This window comes from Sapajus apella, unplaced genomic scaffold, assembly GCF_009761245.1.
Source record: "Sapajus apella isolate SASKATOON/1434 unplaced genomic scaffold, GSC_monkey_1.0 scaffold2, whole genome shotgun sequence".
In the NCBI taxonomy this organism is placed as follows: domain Eukaryota; kingdom Metazoa; phylum Chordata; class Mammalia; order Primates; family Cebidae; genus Sapajus; species Sapajus apella.
Genome location: NW_022436942.1, coordinates 12,873,614 through 12,894,615, shown reverse-complemented (window position 1 = coordinate 12,894,615; position 21,002 = coordinate 12,873,614). Strand labels below are relative to the sequence as shown.

The following is a 21,002-nucleotide window of genomic DNA, read 5'->3' as shown; positions in this document are numbered from 1 at the left end:
GCTAATGAAATTTACTTTATGATTTAAATCCTGGGGATAGGGCCGGGTGGGATGGCTCACACCTGTAATCCTAGCACTTTGAGAGGCCGAGGCCGGTGTATCATCTGAGGTCAGGAGTTCAAGACCAGAATGACCAATATGGTGAAACCTCGTCTCTACTAAAAATGCCAAAATTAGCCAGGCAAGGTGACATGCACCTGTAATCGCAGCTACTTGGGAGGCTGAGGCAGGAGAATAGCTTGAACCCAGGGAGCAGAGGTTGCAGTGAGCTGAGACCGTAACACTGCACTCCAGCCTGGGTGATAGAGTGAGACTCCATCTCAAAAAAAAAAAAAATCCTCAGGACAGAGAGAGACAAGTAAGCAGACAACTCCAGTGAAGTAAGCAAATGCTCCAACAGGGGAAGGCATGGAGACCCTAGACAGACCCAACTGAAATCTATTCTGCGTTGGAGATGGGGAAGGGAAGGTGCTGAAAGAAGAAGCATTGAGGCAAAGACCTGAAAGACGAGTTGGCCAGTAAAGGAGAGAAGAGGAGGATATTCCAGGCAAGGGAAACGTCGTGGGCAAGGGGCCAGCAGGGAAGGGATGTCAGCAGGTTTGCAGAACAGACGTAGTCCAGCGGGAGTGACCAGGGAGGCGATGAGCTACATGGCTGCAGGTGTCAATCAGAGCAGGTCCTGGGGGCCTGTGGATCTTCCTGGCCAGTTGGGACCTTTTCCAGGGGCATGAGAAACAACACTGCAGGTAGAGAGAAGTCGACCTGTTCAGGAGACAGTAAAAGGACAATGCAGGCTTTCATTTCTGTAAATACAGCCGGCCAGATAATCTGAAAAACATGTCTGTCTGAAAACTCTCAGAAATCCTGGTAATATATAATGGACATCCTTTTAAATATAAAACTGAACTCACAGGAAAGTAAGGAAAATTTCCAGGGGCCAAAAAAAGAAAAGGGAACTGAAAACCTATGTGGAAGTCGAATCCACCCTTTAATTTCACATGGGAAGAGAAGATGAGGTCTGTGCCAAGTAAAGGTTTGGAACTGAGGGTTTCCTCCCCACCAGCCCCCTTGCATTGCATCCCAGAACCAGAAGAGCTACTATCTCAGTGAAATGGTAAAAGAGAAAACCCTCTACCCACCTGCACAGGGCATAACAAGGAGACCTTGCTGTTCAGCCTGTGCTCCCGTTTGGAAGCTGCTGAGATGCATGCCTTTCTTTCACCATTGGCTTTGTAGTTCTGTTTATTTCATACCTCTCCACGACCTTGGACCCTGTATTAAAAAAATAGGAGGGGAACTATCACCTGGGACACTTGTGCAGAAGCAAACACAAGTGTTTGTTTTTTCTTGTCTTCTCTTTTTCTTTTTCTCTCTCTCCTCTCTTTTATCTCCTCTTTTTTCTTCCTCTCCCTCACTCTCTGTCTTCTCTCTTTCCCCCCCCTTCCTCCCCATCTCTCAACTTTAACCTTTACTGTTGGTCCAGCATAAAAATTAATCTTAATGATGATCCCCAGGGTGAATGAATGTTACATGTACTTGACAGAGAGCAGGGCTGGGAAGTAGAGGCTGGAGCCAGTACTCTACTCACATTTATAGTAACATAACTGTTTCTTTTTAAAAGCAGTTGCAATTAAGAAGACAGCCCATTCATCTATTCAGTAATTTTTTTTTTTTTTTTTTTTTTTTTTTTTTTTTGAGATGGAGTCTTGCTTTGTCACCCAGGCTGGAGTGCAGTGGTACGATCTCGGCTGACTGCAACCTCCTCCTCCCTGGTTCAAGCAATTTTTAGGCCTCAGCCTCCCGAGTAGCTGAGATTACAAGTGCACATCGCCATGCCTGGCTAATTTTTGTATTTTTAGTAGAGACCGAGTTTTGTCATGTTGGCCAGGCTGGTCTCGAACTCCTGACCTCATGTGATCCACCTGCCTTAGCCTCCCAGAGCACTGGGATTACAGGCATGAGCCACTGCATTCAACCCATTCAGTAAATATTTTTGAGTATCTTCCGTGTTTTGCACTTGGTAATTAGTGTCTGTGAAGGGAGAATATAGATGGATTTGTGTACCTTATCTGGCTCCATGGTGAATGAATGCATTTTTCTTTCTCCTGGTTTATTTGGTACTTTTCTTTAAAAGGTAAGCAGTTTGAAATTTTCTTTAACTTGAGTAAGTTTATTATTAAATATGGGACTGAAGATTAAGATGAATATGTCTGTGAAAAGGATAAAACAGGATTGGGAAAAAAGAGTCAACCAGATTTGAGTTTGAATATTGGCTCCACTTTGTGACTTTGGTTAAGTTACTTACCCTCTCTAATCCTTGGTGTCCTAACCTAATGAGGTTTTATGACCTTTAAGTGAGAAACATGATGAAGTCCTTGATATGATTGATAAACTGGCCAGGATATGCACTGCATATTCCTTCCCCTTTTAACTAAACAAATGTTGCATCGTTAGCATGATAGCATTACCAATTTATTAAGCTATACTCTGGAATCTTGTTCTTATTCAGTTTGGAGACACTTACTGTGTAGAACAATCTTTGGCCCAAAGATGCCACTCCATAGAGCAAGGCTTGGTTCAGCCTCCATAGACTCAGAAAAGACTCTCTCGGCCGGGTGTAGTGGCTCACGCCTGTAATCCTAGCACTTTGGGAGGCTGAGGCAGGTGAATAACCTGAAGTCAGGAGTTTAAGACCAGCCTGGCCAATATGGTGAAACCGTGTCTCTACTAAAAATACAAAATTTAGCTGGGCGTGCAGCTCGCCTGTAGTCTCAGCTGCTCAAGAGGCTGATGCAGGAGAATTGCTTGAGCCCAGGAGGCGGAGGTTGCAGTCAGCTGAGATTGTGCCACTTCACTCCAGCCTGGGCAACAGAGTGAGACTCCATCTCAAAAAAAAAAAAAGACCCTCTCAGACACTAGGTTCGGTCTTTATCAAATCTGTATGCCGTGCTAAGCTTCCATTCTTTCATTGATGGAAAAGATACAAAGGGCCAAGTGTGATGACTCACTCCTGTAACCCCAACACTTTGGGAGGCTGAGGCAGGTGGATAACCTGAGATAAGGAGTTCGAGACCAGCCTGACCAACATGGTGAAACCCTGTCTCTATTAAAAATACAAAAATTAGCCAGGTGTGGGTAGTGGGTGCCTGTAATCCCAGCTACTTGGGAGGCAGAGGCAGGAGAATCGCTTGAATCCAGGAGGAGGAGGTTGCAGAGAGTCGAGATCATGCCATTGCAGTCTAGCCTGGGCAACAAGAGCAAAACTCCGTCTTAAAAAAATTTTAAAAAAAAGCAATATAGAAAGAATCTCTGCCTCAAATGGTAGTAAAAATAGTAGTAATAAGGATTAAGTAGAGTTGATGTCTGTGAAGTTTTTATATTAGCCCCTGGATAAAAGAGCTAATTCTGTGTAGCGCTTATTGTATATACATGGCATTATTATAAGTATTTTAAAATATATATTAACTCCAATGATTCTCATAAACCATCATAAGATTGTTCTTATGAAAGCAATGTTATTTTACCCATTCTACAAAGTAACTGAGGCACAGAGTAGTTAAGATCATTTGCCCAAGATCACATAGCTAGTAAGGGGTAGTTCTGTATGTGAACCCAGACAGTGCAGCTCCAGAGGCCATGATCTTGACATGGATATTACTTTTCACAGTAAGTGCTCAGTTAATGATAACTGTCATTATTTTTGATATCACTACTACTACTATTACTAAGGCAATAATAATTATTCATGCAATAAGTGAAATAACACTTATTTAATGCTTACTATGGGGCAAGGCCCTGAGGATATGATGAAACATGGAATGTTCTGAAAGAATTTGTGGGTTACTTCAGCAAAGAAGATCTATGTGAAAATTCGTAGAAATAAGGCAACATTTACCTTACTGTATGGGGCTGGGTAGACAGAACTGTCAGTAGAAAAGCCCCAGTTACCTGCTGTAGAACCACTGCTCTTTGCCTGGTGGTATTAAGAAAAGGGAGGTTGCAGGGTGAAGGGTATAATTCTTCAGTGTGCCAGTGGGGAGAATGGGAGGCTGCCCTCACAGGTGCCAAGTGCCAGGAGCCTAAATCAGGCTTTTCTTCCCTATGCCCATTCCTGCTTCCATCTTCTGCTTTCATTTTCTTCTAGAGAGGGCACTGACTTAATGCAGTATTAAATCCTGAATCTGAGAGACGTAATAGCAGAAAGACCCGACTTCATCATTTCTTTCCTAACTTAATTATTATTCAGTCATAAATGATCATGAATCATAGGAGGATAACATGTCTGACTAAAGGGAGCTTTTGTTCCTGCATTAGGATAAGGACTCTCTGCCATGTTGCCATTTTACAGTTAGTTTTTAAGGAACAAACAAGCCAAAAAAAATTGTTTTTGAGACAGAGTCTTGCCCTGTCACCCAGGCTCCAGTGCGATGGCACCATATTGGCTCATGGCAACCTCCACCTCCCAGGTTCAAACGATTCTTGTACCTCAGCCTCTCAAGTAGCTAGGATTACAGGTGCCCACTACCACACCCAACTAATTTTTGTATTTTTAGTAGAGAGGGGGTTTCACCATGTTGCCCAGGCTAGTCTTCAACTCCTGATCTCAGGCAATCCACCCACCTCGGCTTCACAAAGTGCTAGGATTACAGGCGTGAGCCACCATGCCTGACTGCAAAAATTGTTTTACGTGTACTTTTTCTTAAGCAATATCATTTCAGTTGCTCACTCTTTTTGTTGAGTTATTCTTTAAGATTTTTTAAAAGTTTTTGTATGCAGTTTATATTAACTTTTAGCTTTATTATCTAGAATAAAACAAGGAGCAGTTATGAATTTGAAACAGTTTAATGGGTTTCAACAGAACATGTGACAGGTCATAAGCCAGCAACTTCATGATTTTCTTCATGAGCCTTGAGACAATGCAATAAAGTTCAGATTCCCAGGAATAGTTTTTGGGAGACTGGAGGTTATATATCAGGGGATTAATAAATAACCTTCAAATTTATGTTTCATGGAACGCATAACTAGCCAAATTTCTTTTCCAGCAACAGACTGAACATTCAAAGCAGACTTTGTGTGCCAGGGAAAACCACAGTCTGTCTGAGACAGTAGTCAATACATTTTTATGTAAACATAAATTGCTTTCTTCAATGGAGTGTTTAAAGCTGTGGGCCTGCATAAGCACTGTGTATGTGAGGGTCCCATGGCCCTTGTCAGGAATATGGGTTTTCAAGAGTGTTGTTGGCTCATGTGTTTTCTTCCAAACCTGGACAATTGTTGGCTCTGTGCCATCCACAGGCTGGAAGGCTGTTCTGCTGGCCGATAAGTGTCCTGGTCTGAGAAATGCTCAGTGCAGGAAGCACAGCAACAATATCCATCTGTTGTGGCTCCTCTGTTTGCCTTGGTGACTTCACTCATCCGAGTGAGGCAGCTTTGAAATAGACGGTAATTCTGTTTTTCTTCACTTCTTAGGAAAGACCAGAACCTGTTGTCTCCCGTGAACTGCTGGTATTTGCTCCTGAACCAAGTAAGGAGAGAAAGCAAAGACCACGCAACCTTGAGTGACATCTATCTGAACAACGTGATTATGCGGTTCATGCAGATAAGTGAGGATTCTACCAGGATGTTTAAAAAGGTACATTCCATAAATCCTGCCATGCTTTCCAATAACTGCTTTTCCTATAGCCAGGACTGAGAACGGTATCTGAAAAATTAGGTGGATGAATGAATTCTTTAGAGACACAGAATAAACGATTAAAAATTAGAGGAATTAATGTTTTAAAAACAGAGTAAAAAGGTATAAGTCATAATTATAGAGTTATAAGTCAGTGAATCTGTGAACTAAACAATGTGAGCAAAAATTTTGAAATAAGATGTTCCTGCAAATTGCACCTTTGCCCAGGAATGGACCACCTGTACTCATGAAAAATCAGACCAGAGGGTGAATGCCTTGAGTTCTTTGCTTGGGGCCCATACATGGTGAGAAACTTGTGAAGAACAAGATTATTATATGTGCTGCTCTCTTGAGAAGATGTTAGCACAGTGTCTCTTAGTCTCACCAGACTAGCAGCAGAGGCTGCGAGAGAGTGACATGAAGAAAATTGCGCAGGGCACAGAAAATTCCACCCCTGACACACCAGTGAGCTTCCTCCTCCCCAAATCTATTAAAAAATAAGAACTGGGCTTTGAAGCTTTCTTATCATTGTTACGAGTCTCAGCCAACTCCCAGCAATTTTTTTGTGGTGTGGACATTCTTGTTGAGCACAAATAGTAAAATGGGACCATTTCCTGTGTAGAGAATGCAGCTACTTGCCCAGTACAGCTAGTGTTATTTTTTATGCTTGTAAGATGAGAGTTTTCCCCCACCCCCTCAGATTTGTATTAGGAATGTTGTTGCCTCTACCTATACCTGTACCTCTACTCAGTAATTATTAGTTTCAGAAAGTAGGGGGGAGAAAAACCACTCTGTAGATTAATGACATATTTATGTTTGAAAGAGCCTCCTTAAAACAAAGACATAGTGTTAAGCAGGCCAGCTGGAAAATTTCTTAGTCATGTTTGATGTATCCACATTAGATTTGATTTCTGACCTAGAAAGGGAATTTAGCAAGCTCTAAGTCACCTTATGCTCCATTAAATAGAAAAAAAAAAAATATTTCAAACAAAGGAGAAATGTTAAAAATGGAAACTAAGGAGCATATCATTTAAGAAGAGGTACGAAGAGAAATATCCTATGCGTCTTGAATAGTAGAGTTTAAAAAAAATAATTTAGACAGAGCCGAGAAAGTGAAGTAATTTTCTTGTACATGAGCTCTTTTTACAGGGACCTCATTTGGTTCAGCAGGTTTTTCTGAGCCTCTCCCATGGGCAGGAGACTACAATGATAGGTGTTGGAAGGGCTACAAAGATGAAGAAAAAACTAGTCCTGGTGCTCAAGGAGGTCACAATTTATCCTAATTCATATGGCACTGTATAATGCTTCTTATTCAGACAGGGCCTCTAGGACCAGTACCCCTGCTGAGTTCATTTATTTATCCATTCAACAAAACATCTTTAAAACGCCTGGCTGGGGGAGCAGAGTTAAAAGACATGTCCTTGCCTGCAAAGAGCTCATTACAGTAATCAACAGTTACCATGCAAAATGGAACTGGAAGGCTGGAGATCTTAACTTTACCTAGGGAATGAGAAAATTCTTCACAGAAAAGGGAACACTTGAAGTGAGACTTGTAGGAGAAAGAGGCTTTCATCAAACAGAGAAGAACAATGAGCTATTCCAAGGAAGGAGAGCATGAACATGACCAGGGAAAGAAAGAAGTTTGATATGATTGGACTAGGGATTGTATGGAAGTGGGTGATGGGATGTGAAGCTAGAAAGGACAGTCATAGAAGAAGGGACTTTGTCTGTCTTGCTAAAATGTGAGGATGTGTATTTTGTAAGTCAAAGTCAAGGGGTTGATAAAGCTGATAGAAACCTAGGGCTAAGAGTCAAACAGATTTGGATTTGTGAATCCCAGTTCTTCTGCTTACTTGCTCTGTGATCTTGGGAGATCATTCCAGAGATTCACAAGCAGGCTTTCCATTCTTGAGGAAGCAAGAAAGGCAAAATTGGGCAGAGGGAGAGGCTGCACCTGTGAGTGCTCTGGGGCTGGGATGGCCTTTGGAGTGGTCTTATAGCCAGGCAAGGAGACCTGGCCTTTGTTCTGGGGAGGGATTAAGTAACCTTGGAGTGAGGCAGCTCCCTTTGGTGGAGGGTAATTCCCAGAGATAGATCAGCTGTGAGTTTTAACAGCTAGCAGCCAGTATTCCCAGTAGTTGAAGGAATGAGTTGCTGGCTCTTGAGGAATGTCCTGGAGAATGCACACTAAATACACACACACATACACACACACACACACGAGAGGGAGAGAGAGAGAGAGAGAGACAAAAACAAACACATAACACACACACACACACACACACACACACACACACACAAACAAACAGACATGCCTGCTTGCTTACTACCTAGGAGTTCTCTTCTTATCCAGATTTTCTGGTTCTCAAAGAATTACATCCTTGGAAACTGCCCATTTATAGTGGATTCCTGGTTACTTTGGCATTTAGTAGGGAGAATGCTCCATGCTTTCTGAATAGCTTTCTCTTTCCTAACCATTGCTGACCACCTGGAAGGGTAACAAATCATTACAATTACAGGTGTGAAATTCTGCCTTCCTCCAGTGAACACAGCAGACTCCACACCTCACCTTTCCGTCTTTGTTATTGCTGGAAGAATAAAGAATAAGAGAGGAAGAGGGCACAAGGAAGAGGTCAGAGCTTACAGAGAGGCAAGATCAACCCCTAGGACACATTTGTCATCTGAAAGAATTGGAAGCCAGAATCTATATTTGCCAAGTCCAAAGAATTCCAGGTCCCTTTAGATTATCAAGCAAAACTAGGCTTTTCTGCCTTTTTTTTTTAACCCATTCATGCCTGAGGTCATAATTTTTTGAATTTTTGTAATTAGAACTTGGCGATGATCTTGACCAGTAAGATGAATTACTCCCACACGCTTAGCATTCCAGTAGTAGAACACTACACATAAATGGGTTTTAATCACCTATCTTCCTCTTCTCTAGCTCTTCTATTGTTATGGTTCTAGGTCAGAAGCCTATTTCTGTCAAAATGGAAAGAAATCATTAGCGTGAATCTGAAGCAACCTTTAGAACTGCTGTGGAGTCATTAGTGAGCAGAATGCTTGTTTTCCTTGGGAGATTTTGAGACTTCCTCATATTTCAATAGTATTCCCATGTCTGTATGGAGATCCAAATAAATGCTGTGTGCCTGATAGCTTTGGCCTCTTAAACAGCCGCATCTTACACAATTTACTCAATCACAGAAAATCCTGTTACTTAAATTATTCTGTCTGATAAGGAGTTTAAAGCAGGTCACTTCAGGAATTTTTTTTGTGTCCCAGTTGATATAATAATCAATTATGGAAATAAATACCCAATTCAATGCAGTGTTATAGGGAACAGCTTCAAGACGTAAATCTTAATTACGTAAGAACCAGTTATAGACATAGTTGCCTAAACTTGACAGTTTTCAACAGGTTAAAAAAAAAAAGTGAAGCACTTTAAAAACAACAATATTCAACTACCCAAATACTGATTATTTTATATTTATGCCTTTAAAACTCTAAATGAAGCCTATTGGTCAGAATAACAGTGATTCAGCTTTTAGGCTCTGAAATCAGATATTCTGGGTATGAATCTTGGCTTTGCCACTGTTGGGAGCTGTGTGGACTTGAGAATATTTGTAAATAAGTAAGCCTCAGTTTCTGCAGCTATAAAGTAGATATAGTCATTTAGAGAATTTGTGAGTTACATATGGAAAGCCACTTAGCCTAGGGTCTGGACTTAATAAGTCCTAGTAACTTTAATATCTTTATTATCTATATTATAAGCACTTATTCTGTATACCTACAATAATTATGTAATGTGAGATTATAACAGATGTTATACCAAATGTGTCTTCATTCTAAGGGAGTATAGAGTTTTCAAAATGATTTGAAAAACATGTCCAGAGAATCAGTTTTATTTACCACTTATTATGAAGTTCCAAACAATATTTGTAAGCAAACAGTGATAAGTGTCCTCATAACACCATTGCTTATGGCTAAGTGAAAATTTTTGTCCTCACCTTTAAACACATAATGGGAAATCAGGGATTATCCAAGTGAATGCACAAGCCGGCCGAGATTCCATGCCTCTTAAATCCCCCATAGCCATTTCACATGGAGAGCCTTTCCTTTGAGGCCTAATTGATTTCTTCATTCACTCAATGACAAGAGTTATTTAATGCCAGACCTTCTACTAGATTTAAACTCGAACAGGAGAGTGCTCTGTTTTTACCCTTTTAAGTTCTGCTTAGCTATTTTAAGAGAAGTTCAGAAATTTGGAGGCTCCTGGTACACAAGGGCTTGTTTCGTTTTCGACCTTCACTTGTTTCCCAAAGAACCAGGGCTGATGTGCCTCTTGCCCTGTTCTCCAGCCCTGCCTTCTGCAGTCATGAGCTTTTGCTTCCTTCTTTCCATTACTCATGCTGAAACAGAGTGCTCTGCATCTGGTTTGGTTCTGCAGCCAGAAAATGTGCAGTTCATATGCTACACATAAAAATGTAATTAATGTCAGCCGTCACAGTTGCAGGACAGGCTATATAACCAGCTTGCAATAATCACTTTATTTAAGCACCTAATCACAAGGTCTTATGTACCAATTTTAAGAATGTTAATAGATGTAGTTTGGAGGTGTACCATAAAATGGTGGCATTTGAATATGTTAGGTTATCTCTGTGGGTTTTAAATTATCTTGAAGTCTGTCATTTCCCCAAAGGTTGTTTTAAAATCATTAATATGATTTTAATTTATCTTTCCTTGGTTTGCATAAATACATGCACAAGTATAATTCATCTTATTTCTTCACCAATAATGATGACATCTGTAAGCTGTGACTTACTGAGTTTTAACTGTATGCCAAGCACTATACTCTACATCTTTCATAAATCAGCTCACATATCCTCACGGCTGCTCAGTGAACAGGTATTATATCCATACTTCAGGGATAAAGAAACAAAATGCTCAAGGGTATAAATTGCAGCGTCAGGCTGACTAGCATGTATTCTTGTCTTTGCCCATATGTCTTAGATAGTTCAGAGCTGTTATGCACTCTTGGTATTTTTGGGTGGTGATTAGAAATGTCACTCAGTGCATAGGATCAGAAACTTCTGAGAAATGGGACATCATGGTTCTTGTCCTAATCATTTCTTATGAAAACTGAAGAATGATATTCTGGGACGAGGCATGAAATCTGTCAATCATCCAAGTTATAGGGAGGGACTCAAAGCAACAGAGACTGGCCCAAAGCCACTGAGAATAACCCCTCTTTGTCATAAACTCCATAGGTAGTCAGAGTCAGACTCACAGAAATTCTTTTGATATTGCTGATTGTGTGGCTCAGTCTAAAAGAAAGGAGTGGTTACTAGTGAGATTCATACATATTTTTTATATTGATCAAAGATAGCCATATTCTATTTAAATACCCCAAAAAAACCAAAGATGTTTATGGAGGAAAAAAGCTGTCGTTTCAAATACATTATTTAAAATAAGTTAATATTCAAACAGGTTTTAGTAGAAGTTAATAAAAGATACCACTTTACTACAGATCTCTAAAGCTCTGACCTTGTTTATTTTAAAAAAGACCCATAAGTTGTCTGTTGGGGGAAAATAGGGGAGGGACAGTGGGGGTGGGAAGTTGGGGAGAGATAGCATGGTGAGAAATGCCAGATATAGGTGAAGGGGAGGAAGGCAGCAAATCACACTGCCATGTGTGTACCTATGCAACTATCTTGCATGTTCTTCAAATGTACCCCAAAACCTAAAATGCAATAAAAAAGAAGAAAAAAAAAAGACTCATAAGTTAAAAGTAACTGAAAACTACCAATCTATATATGTAAAAAAAGAGATTATTTCTTTTTAAATATAAATACATATATAGATTGAGGAAATTTAGAAAACACTAAAAACATAAAAAGAAATAATAATTGCCGATATTAACAGTACCTACTGTTAAATTTTAGGCTCTATATTTTCAATATTTATATGTATATACATATATTTACATATGTACATATGTATTTTACAGAATTGAGATTTCATTCTGTATGGCTTGGAAAGGTGCCATTTTGATATATTATTAGCATTTCTCATGTCTAGAAGTAGGCTACCGTATCCCTACATAGTACTTTACTATGTGCATAGCCATATTAGTTTTCTGTTGTTGGACATTTAAATCTGATTTTTTTTTCTTATGCTACATTCTTTGAGGTAGAATTATCAAGTCAGAGGGTAGCCTTTGAATTTTGTTAGAGTTTCATGTCTTGAATTAAATTCTTACCATTTGCTTTTCTAGAGTAATGATGGTCATGGCTGTCATTTACAAACAAGTCATACATTCACTGAAAAATTAATTAACTATGTTATTAGTAGTAAGCTACTGCATATAATTTAGCATACTTATATAACATTAGTAAATAATATAACAAGAAGAACTTTTTCAAAGCATTTTAGTGCAGTGTTGCAGAAGAATTAAATGGTATTCCGGTGGCCTCAGGGGGCAGCTTAATTATTGATAGGGCCTGGATAAATAGGAATAGTTCAAGCTAACCCTGCTAGCTGGTTCTCTTGGGTTTTATCAACCCTATGACTATGACTAGCTTTTTTTTTTTTTTTTTTTTAAGAAATAAGCCAAAACTAAACTATCATTTTTTACAATGATATAATTTTCTGAAATATTTTAGAAAATATTTTAAATTTGTATTTATAAATTGCTTTTCAGGATGGCAAGCACATAATAAGTGCTCAGTGAATAACAATTATTGGTGCTGCTATTCTTGGAGTTACATTGTTGTCTTTATTATTAGTAACAACAGGATGTATGTGTGATTGGCCTGGCTTTAAATTTAATATAGCAAGACGAAGTACCAAATACTGAAGGCAGCTGTAACACAATGGTAAGCATTTGAGTATCTAAACACGGAGAGGGTACAATATAATTGCAGTATGAAAGATAAAAAATGATACACCTGTGTAGGGCAGCTCCATTCTAATCTTATGGGACCACCGTCATTGAGTACAATAACATGCTATGCAGGTTTGTAGCCTAGGAGCAATAGACTATGCCATATAGACCATAGTCTATTGTATAGTAGGCTATACCATCTGGGTTTGTGTAAGTACACTCTATGATGTTCACCCAACAATTAAATTGCCTAATGACACATTCCTTAGACTATGTCTCTGTTGTTAAGGAATGCCTGCCCGTACTTGAACTCATAATTAATTACGTTGAGACTAGTGGTCAATGAATACTTGAAAACTTATTTTTAGCTAAAATTAAAACCTAGAAGGGTAAATTGTTTTAAATTGATATCTCTAAGTTACTTTTATTTTCTTCCATTTCCTTATCTGTAGTTTCTGATTTTATACAGTGAATATATTGTCTAATAAAACACGCAATGAAACAATTACTTTTTGTAAACTGAAATCTGAAGGAACAGATTTGGTCCAGAGTATACCAGTGTTTTCTGTAAAGGAGTAGGAGAACTCTATCCACTGAATAATTCATCCCCAAATGCTGTTTATTAGCAGAGAATCTGCCTGTTCTCTGGGTCCAATTGAAAATTACTCTTGGATCATGCACCAGTAGGATGGTTAAAATAGGAAGACATGAAATCAGAAGACTTTTGACTAAGACAGCAGATTGTACATGGGCTCCAGCCACCTTATTTCCCAAACTATCTGTTAAACGGCCAGTCAAATACATAGATAGGAAAAACTAGAAAAATTCTTTTAACTTCAAGCAGAGCCCATCACTCCTTCTCCCAAATCTTCTAATGGCCCTCACCACACTCAGAGCAAAAGTCTGCATCCCCACCTCCCTTCCCCAGCTTTATTTTTCTTTATAGCACTTATCCCTTTGTTGTATACTATATATTTACTTACTTGTTCACTTTCTGTCTCCCCTCCGTTCCAGTGTAAGTTCCTAAGGGAAGAGACCTTTGTGTTGTTCACTGAAACAATGACTGGCATAGGGTAGGTGCTCAGTAAATATTTATTGAAGGAATAAATAATGAAGAAAGATTTACATCTGTATTAAAAACTCAAGATAGTGGCATTTGCATAACAGATGTTTCAAGGCATTTCAGCAAGACCCAGTATTAGCAAGGCTAGGTTTAAGCAACACTGTAATGTACAACCTACTTCCCAAGAGAAAGAAATCAGAGTGGGTCCTGGCAATAACCCACCTTCACAGGTCACTTAGGAGGACTGAGGAGACTCATTGCTGGAGGCTTCTCTCTGTTCTGTCACAGATTGGTAGACCTGGGGCCGTGATGTTAAAAAGCACCACACTTTGCTCTAAGCACCCAGAGGCACCATGAAATTCACCTAAGGTTCCCATGGCACAGGTTCCCACCTAACTCTCCAAACTGAAAATTGCTCTTAGGGTTATTTATATTATTTTTCATCATTCTTTGAGATATTTGGAAATCCAGTATATATAAACATTAGTCAAGAACTGTCACTCAAAATTAAGCTCAAACTCCTATTTGACTCAAGATTATACCAGCAAGCATGGACTTCCTTAGAGAGATAATTATGCACATACTTACAGGGATAAGTATGAGTAAACAAAGAAGAATACATAGTTTCTCTCAATCTATAATATAGTTTATTCATTCATTCTTGAGTAAACACTTACTGAAGCTTTCTTTGTCCCAGGCATTTGTCAAGATGCTGGGGATACAGCAGTAACCAACACAGGCCTTCTCCCTGCCCCTTGGATCTTACAGTGGGAGAGTACAGACAATTACAATCTTAATTACAGAACAGCATGTTAATTGTACAATAAGGGGGAGAAGCCCCTTACTTCTTGTGACTTAAAGATCAGAAAAGCTGCAATTTGAATCAGTTATAGAGTTAGCTGAAGAGATGATGGGAAAGGAGCAGAAAACTCTTCCAGGAAGAAACAGCATGTGTGAAGATCCACATGCATGAGAGATTTCATGGAGGAAAAGGGTGTTCTTTGTAGGTGAATCAAAGAATGGGAGAGGGCAGATGGCAAGAGAGAAGACTGGGGAAATAAGAAAGAGTTGAAATTAAAGGCCATGTTGAGGAGTTCAAATTTATTCTAAGAGCAGTGGAATGCCATTCACAGGTTTAAACACAGTAGTGACATGATCCGCTTTCCATGTGCCTGAAGTGTGGAGAGTGGATTGAAAGGTGATAAGACAGAAGACTCACTTTGCAGCTCCTGGGACTAATCCAGATGAGAGAAGAGGATGCTCTTCCTTGGTTGTGGCAGCAGAGACAGAGGAGCAGGTGGATTTGAGTGGTGGGGTGGAGACAGAATATGTAGGCCTGGGTAATTGGCTGGGTGGGAGAGGAGAGAGATGTAGAGGGATCAGTCAGAGATTACACCCAGGTTGGGGCAGTGTCAGGGTGACAGGTGTCATATGAGAGGAGAAGGCTCAGAGAACAGAGGCTGTGATGGGAAAGGGATTGTGGAAAACATGGTGCTTACTTTTGGGTGTGCCTGTGGATAACTGGGTAGAGAAGCCCCATAAGCAGACCAAGATCTTCAGGAGAGAGATCATGACTAGACAGTTGGGAATCTTCCACCTTTGGCAGATCATTAAAATCTTGGGAGTAGTTGAGGTAAACCAGGAGAACATATAGGATGAGGAGGGAAGAGTATTTAAGAAATACTAGGAATTAAAGGATAAAAAGAAGAAATGTATCCTATAAAGTGACTGAGAAGGATGAGCCAGAAAAGTGAGAACAAACGCACGTCAGTGAGGTGTCCAGAAAGCTAAGTGAAGAAAATGCTGCAAGGAGGGAGTGGTCAACATGCAAAGGTCCATGACATCCACTGAACTTAGTGGCAAAGGGTTGTTGGTAATCTCCACGAGAGCAGTCTGGGCAGAATAGGAAATGTTGAGCGAGCAAGTTAGGACAGAAATGTGGACAATATCGTCTAGAAATTTGCCTAGAAAGAGGAGGAAAGATAATGCAGGTATTTGAAGAAGAACGTGGGTCAAGAAAGGTAGGGGGGTGTGTGTGTGTGTGTGTGTGTGTGTGTGTGTGTGTGTGTGTGTGTGGCCGGCCAAGGCAGGAGGATCACTTGAAGCCAGGAGTTCAAGAACAGCCTGGGCAACATAGCAAGACCTAGTTTCTATAGAAAAAATATTTAAGTTAGCTGGCATGATGGTGTGCACCTGTACTCCCAACTACTTAAGAGGCTGAGGTGGGAGGATTGCTTGAGCCCAGGAGTTCAAGACTGCAGTAAGCAATGACTACACTACTGCCCTCTGGCCAGGGCAACAGAGTGACACCTTGTCTCTAAAAATATCCAAAAGTAGTATGTTGAGGAGGAGGAGCCACAAAAAGGGGAGCTCGACACGTTGGGAGAGAACAGGTATAATTTATTGATCCAAGACTCTGCCAAGGGAGCAGATAATGGGACCCAAAAGACAGGCAGAGGGATTAGCGTCTGGCAAAAGACTGCATTTGGAGATGAGAGAAGAGATGCTCTGGATGCAGTAGTTTTTTCGGTGGGTGGCAGGATATTGTGGGATTCTCTATACCTGTTTCTTCGTGAAGTTAAAAGTGATAGCATGTAATAAGCAAGAGGAGAAGAAAGAATAGTCTGTTGGGATGATAAGGTTTGGGAAAATAGAAAAGATTCCAGCCAACCTCTGGAGGAACTGAGAATTAAAAATAAAATAAATATAATATGAAAAAGAATCACCACTTGAGAAAATATCACAATATGAAAATAGAATATGAGTTTTCAAATAAAGTTGCTGAAAACACATACACACACACACACACACACGTACACACACACACAGTACTTTCAAGCTTCAAACTTAAATGACTTCTACAGGCATTCCACAAAACCATCCTATTTCTCAAAAAGAACACAGATTAGGTCTTACATGTAATATTAAATTTCAGAAAACAATGGAGCAAAACCTGCAAGAACAACTGAAGGAAAGTTACAACTCCAAAATTCTAGATACAATCAAGTTGTTACTCATTTTAAAAAGCAACTGAAGAGCAATCTTAAATATGTAGTGTACTTTCCTTAATACGCTGTTAGTTTGGGTAGGTTGTGTGCAAAGTTAGCATAAATGATCTACTTTCCTCTAATCTGCTTCCTGAAGTATTTCTTGCCCACACTGACCTTAGACTTGGCCATATGACCTGCTTTGGTCAATGGGACAGTGGTGAATATGAGGCAAGCATATACTTGAGAAGTGCTTTTTTGATGCTTTTGGACATGTAACATGTTATCAAGTCCTAGCTAGCGTGCTGGATGAGGGAAAAGACTACATGGAAGGCAGCTGAGGCCTCCTAAGTGACAGCCAGCCAAATATTACACATATAATGAGGACATCTTAGATCATCTAGTTGCCAGCTGACCCCGGATGATTGCAAATGCAAGAAAGAACATAGCCAAGCCAGCCCAGAAGAGAAGAATCTCCCAACTGACCCACAGAATGCTGAGCTAAGTAAAATGTTGTTTTAAGCCACTAAATTTGGATGTCTTGTTCTGCAGCAAAAACTAAATGATACACTAAGTAAAGACCTGTGCCCTCCCCAAAAGGTAGATAATATTGAAAGATAAACATTGGTTTTGGGTAAATTGAGTAAGTATACTCCACCATGCCTTTCCTGTTGAAGGCATCCCGTTGAAGGTGCTGAACACCTGCAGCAGTTTAAAAACTAAAAATTAAATAGTAGCAGTTAGATTGGTGAAGATGATCAGATTTTTAAAATTCCATCAAATCAGCATTAAGTTTTCCAGTTTTTTTTCCTTCAGTGTCCTCCTGCCTAAATGCAAGGCAGCTAGAAACCTGGAAGTAGGCATCGGGCTTACATAAACACAAAGGGATGTAGGAGAAGCCTTTAGCTGTGACACGAAAGAAAAAAAAAAAACAGAAAAGGGAAAATAAAGATGATCTTCAATTTTTCATTTTTCTTTTTTCTCGCTTCTTCCTCATACCCTAATCCCCAGACATTCCCAAAATGACAACAGCAGTAGCAGTGATACCAACAGAGGCCTGCAATTCCCTCAAACTCTGAAAGAGAGAAACTTTCCTCCCTGATCAGAGGAGCTGTGATCCAAGAGGGTGGAGCAACCACCCGTTGTTTTATTTTCTGTCTGTTCTGCTGCCACTTGGCCCCAGATGTGGACACAGTCATAAGGAGTGTTTAGTAGATTAGAGTAACTAAAGCCCCAACTTTCCAGTTAGAGGAATGAAAAGGGGAGCCCTAGAAACCAAAAAGCACTGGGGAGATTTAAGAAGGGGTAAAGGTTGAGAAAGTTTTAGCAAAGAAATAAAAGGTATAAATGGAAATTTGAGAACTGAAAAATGAAGTAACTAAAACAAAAAAACCTTACTAGATAGGCTCACTATCAGAATGAAGATAACAGGGGGAAGAATCGCTGTACATGAAGGTAGACTAACAGATATTATCTGGTCTGAGCAACAGAGAGAAAAAATACCTTTAAAAAAATGAACAGAGCCTCAGGGACTTTGGGAATGATACCCAAATGTCTAACATTTGTGTTATCAGAGGTCCTGGAGGAGAGGAGAAAGAGTGTGGGGCATTAAAAAAAAAAAAAAAAAAACTAGTTGAAAAATGATTGCAAGAAAATTTCCCAAGTTTGGCAGATGACATAAACCTGCACATTCAAGAAGCTCAGCAAAACCAAACTAGATGAACCTGAAGGGGTTCATACCCACATACATCATAATAAAACTGAAAACTAAAGACAAAGAAAAAAATATTAAAATCAGCCAATGAAAAATGTTATATTACTTATAGGGAACATTAATTCAAATGACTGTGGGACTCTCAACCCAGTAAATGCTAGCAGCACCTCACTGGCTGTGACAACCAAAAATGTCTTCAGACATGCCAGGTGTCCTCTGGGGGCAAAATTGTCCCCAGCTGAGAAACTTTAATGTAAATTAATTGAGTCTTCCATCCTAGTTTTTTTTAAAAGAAAGATTCCAGTTTGGTTTGTTTTCCAATCTTAGGGTTTGGAAGTCCAGATTCAGTGAACAAACATGGGGTAGGTCCAAAGGCACCCAGTCCGTCATGTCCCATGAAAAAGGAATTAAAAAATATTGTTCAGTACCAAGTTTAATGTGTTTCAGTCATTTATAAAAATTAGTTTTTATTTAATAAAGTTCATTTTCAAAGAGGCATAGACACACTGAATCCTTACCCATTCTCATGTGAGAAAGAAGATGTTGCTTTAAGAAAGAAACTGATGAGGAGAGAATATTCCTACCATATGTTGAGGTGTCTGCAGTTGAGATCAACAAATTCTAAAGCAACCTAAGAACGGTATTCTGGTTGCTAGCCAACTTTCTTACTAAGTTGAAGACTATGTTTAATACCACATGGTAGGGATTCTAAAAGATTTTCAGCAGCTGTAAGAAATGCCATATTGGGGGAGATTGCACATATAGCAAATATTTGAATTAAGAAACACTTGTGATACCTTGGAATATATCAGCCTAAAAATACACACTTGCAGAAGAGATACTGAATATGGCTGTCACATTTATTTCAGTACCTTTTAAGTCTCAGAGGAAAAAATATTATTGTCAGTGAAGCAATTAAATAGGAACTAGAAAATTTGCCAACCAAATACTTTGTATAATCCACCTAGAAGCCTATAAAAAAGGAAAGAAATTAACCACTGTTATATAAACTATTTAGATTGAGAAAAAACAGCAATATTCAATAATTAGTAGGAAATAAACACATGCACCACTTTTACTTTTTAAACTTTAACAGTTTCAAGTGAACACATAGAACCATAACTGGGTAATGTAATACACTACATATTTAAGATTGCTCTTCAGTTACTTGAACAAACATGTCTATAAAATTTTTATCTTAGCTGGGCACATTGGTTCACACCTGTAATCCCAGCACTTTGAGAGGCCAAGGCTGGAGGATTGCTGGAGACCAGGAGTTCATAACAGCCTGGGCAACATAGAAATACCCCCATCTTTACAAAAATAAAAATTAAAAAATAGCTGGACATAGTGGTATACACCTGTAATCCCACCTACTTGGGAGTCTAAAGCAGGAGGCTGATTTGAGCCCAAGAGTTCAAGGCTGCAGTGAGCTATGATTGTACCACTGTACTGCAGCCTAGGAGACAGAACAAGACCCTGTCTCTTAATTTAAAAAAAAAAAAAAGGTTTAACTCTTTAGCTCTAAAGATGGAGATTGCACAGCTCTACTATTATAATCAACTTTTATTATTTAACAAGATCCAGTCACTCTACCAAAGAAGTCATGGCAAATCCATAGTAACTTATACTTCTCTTCCCTTTTTATTTTTTTAGAAACCTAACTTTACTGAAATCAGCTTTTTCCTGAAACGGAATAGACATTATATTTCTTTATTCATTCAACAAACTTCTGTTGATAACCTTTATGTGATAGGCACAGTGGTGGGTACTAAGGTCACAAAAGCAAGTAAGACACAAATCTTCAACTAGTACCCCCACAGGATCTTAGAATCTACTAAGGAAAGGAACTACAGACATAAAAATTTACATTGCAAATTGGTAACTGCTCTTAGCTAGATAGGACCTAAGACCAAGAGAGCACAAAGGATTGAGCGAAACATTCTGGCTGGAAGAAAGGCCTCACAGAGAGAAAGACACTTAATCAAGCTCATAAATTTGGTGGGATTTTACAGAGGAATTTGGGAAGTACATTCTTCTATACTGAAAGATCAGCAAGGACAATTCCCTGAATTTCTGATCAAGCCTAGCACATATCTAGGAAATGAAGCTAGGGAAAGATAAGGGTAGATAGGGCTCCTGGTGGCCCCTTAACAGCAATGAGCTTTAAAGATGCATCAGGCCACTTCTGTGCCTAGAGCAAATGCTCACATCCCTTACCCAGCTGGCTTGTATTAGGAGTGTAGCCCATGGCATGACAAAGGATAAACAGTGGGTAACAGCTGCCTGAAGTCCAGAAAGGCAGGTTGTAGGGGGCATGCACAAGAATTTGAATCTCAGTTTGAGGAATTGATACATTGTTATCTAAGCAATTAAGGATGCCAAGAGAGTTTTAAAGCAGAGGTATGACTTAATCCTGTTTTTTGAAAGCATTGTGAAGCATTTGAAAGCATTGGAATAGGAAGAAACTTGTCTTGGGGAACCTAGTGAGGAAGCTGTTGCATTAGTAATCTGGGTGGTAATTTTTAGCCTATCATGTGAATTGTGGTCAGAGCATAATTCTATACTTATAATGACATTGCCTTTAAAAAGTTCTCATTGTTGTCAACCACCAGTGTGTCCTGGGCGGGGGAAAAAGAGTTCTCACTGGTGTAGGTTAAGAATGAGTTGAATAGATTTTTGCTGTT

General features: G+C 39.5%; 1 protein-coding gene across 3 annotated transcripts in view; it reads left to right on the top strand.

Moving 5' to 3' along the window:
- Positions 1-21,002, top strand: part of SRGAP1 (SLIT-ROBO Rho GTPase activating protein 1) — a 320,796-nt gene that overhangs the window by 144,878 nt on the left and 154,916 nt on the right. For all 3 annotated transcript variants that reach the window (XM_032288591.1, XM_032288590.1, XM_032288592.1), the window contains exon 3: positions 5,470-5,632. In XM_032288591.1, coding sequence (XP_032144482.1) covers positions 5,470-5,632 — 163 coding nt within the window. The remainder of the gene's footprint in view (positions 1-5,469; positions 5,633-21,002) is intronic.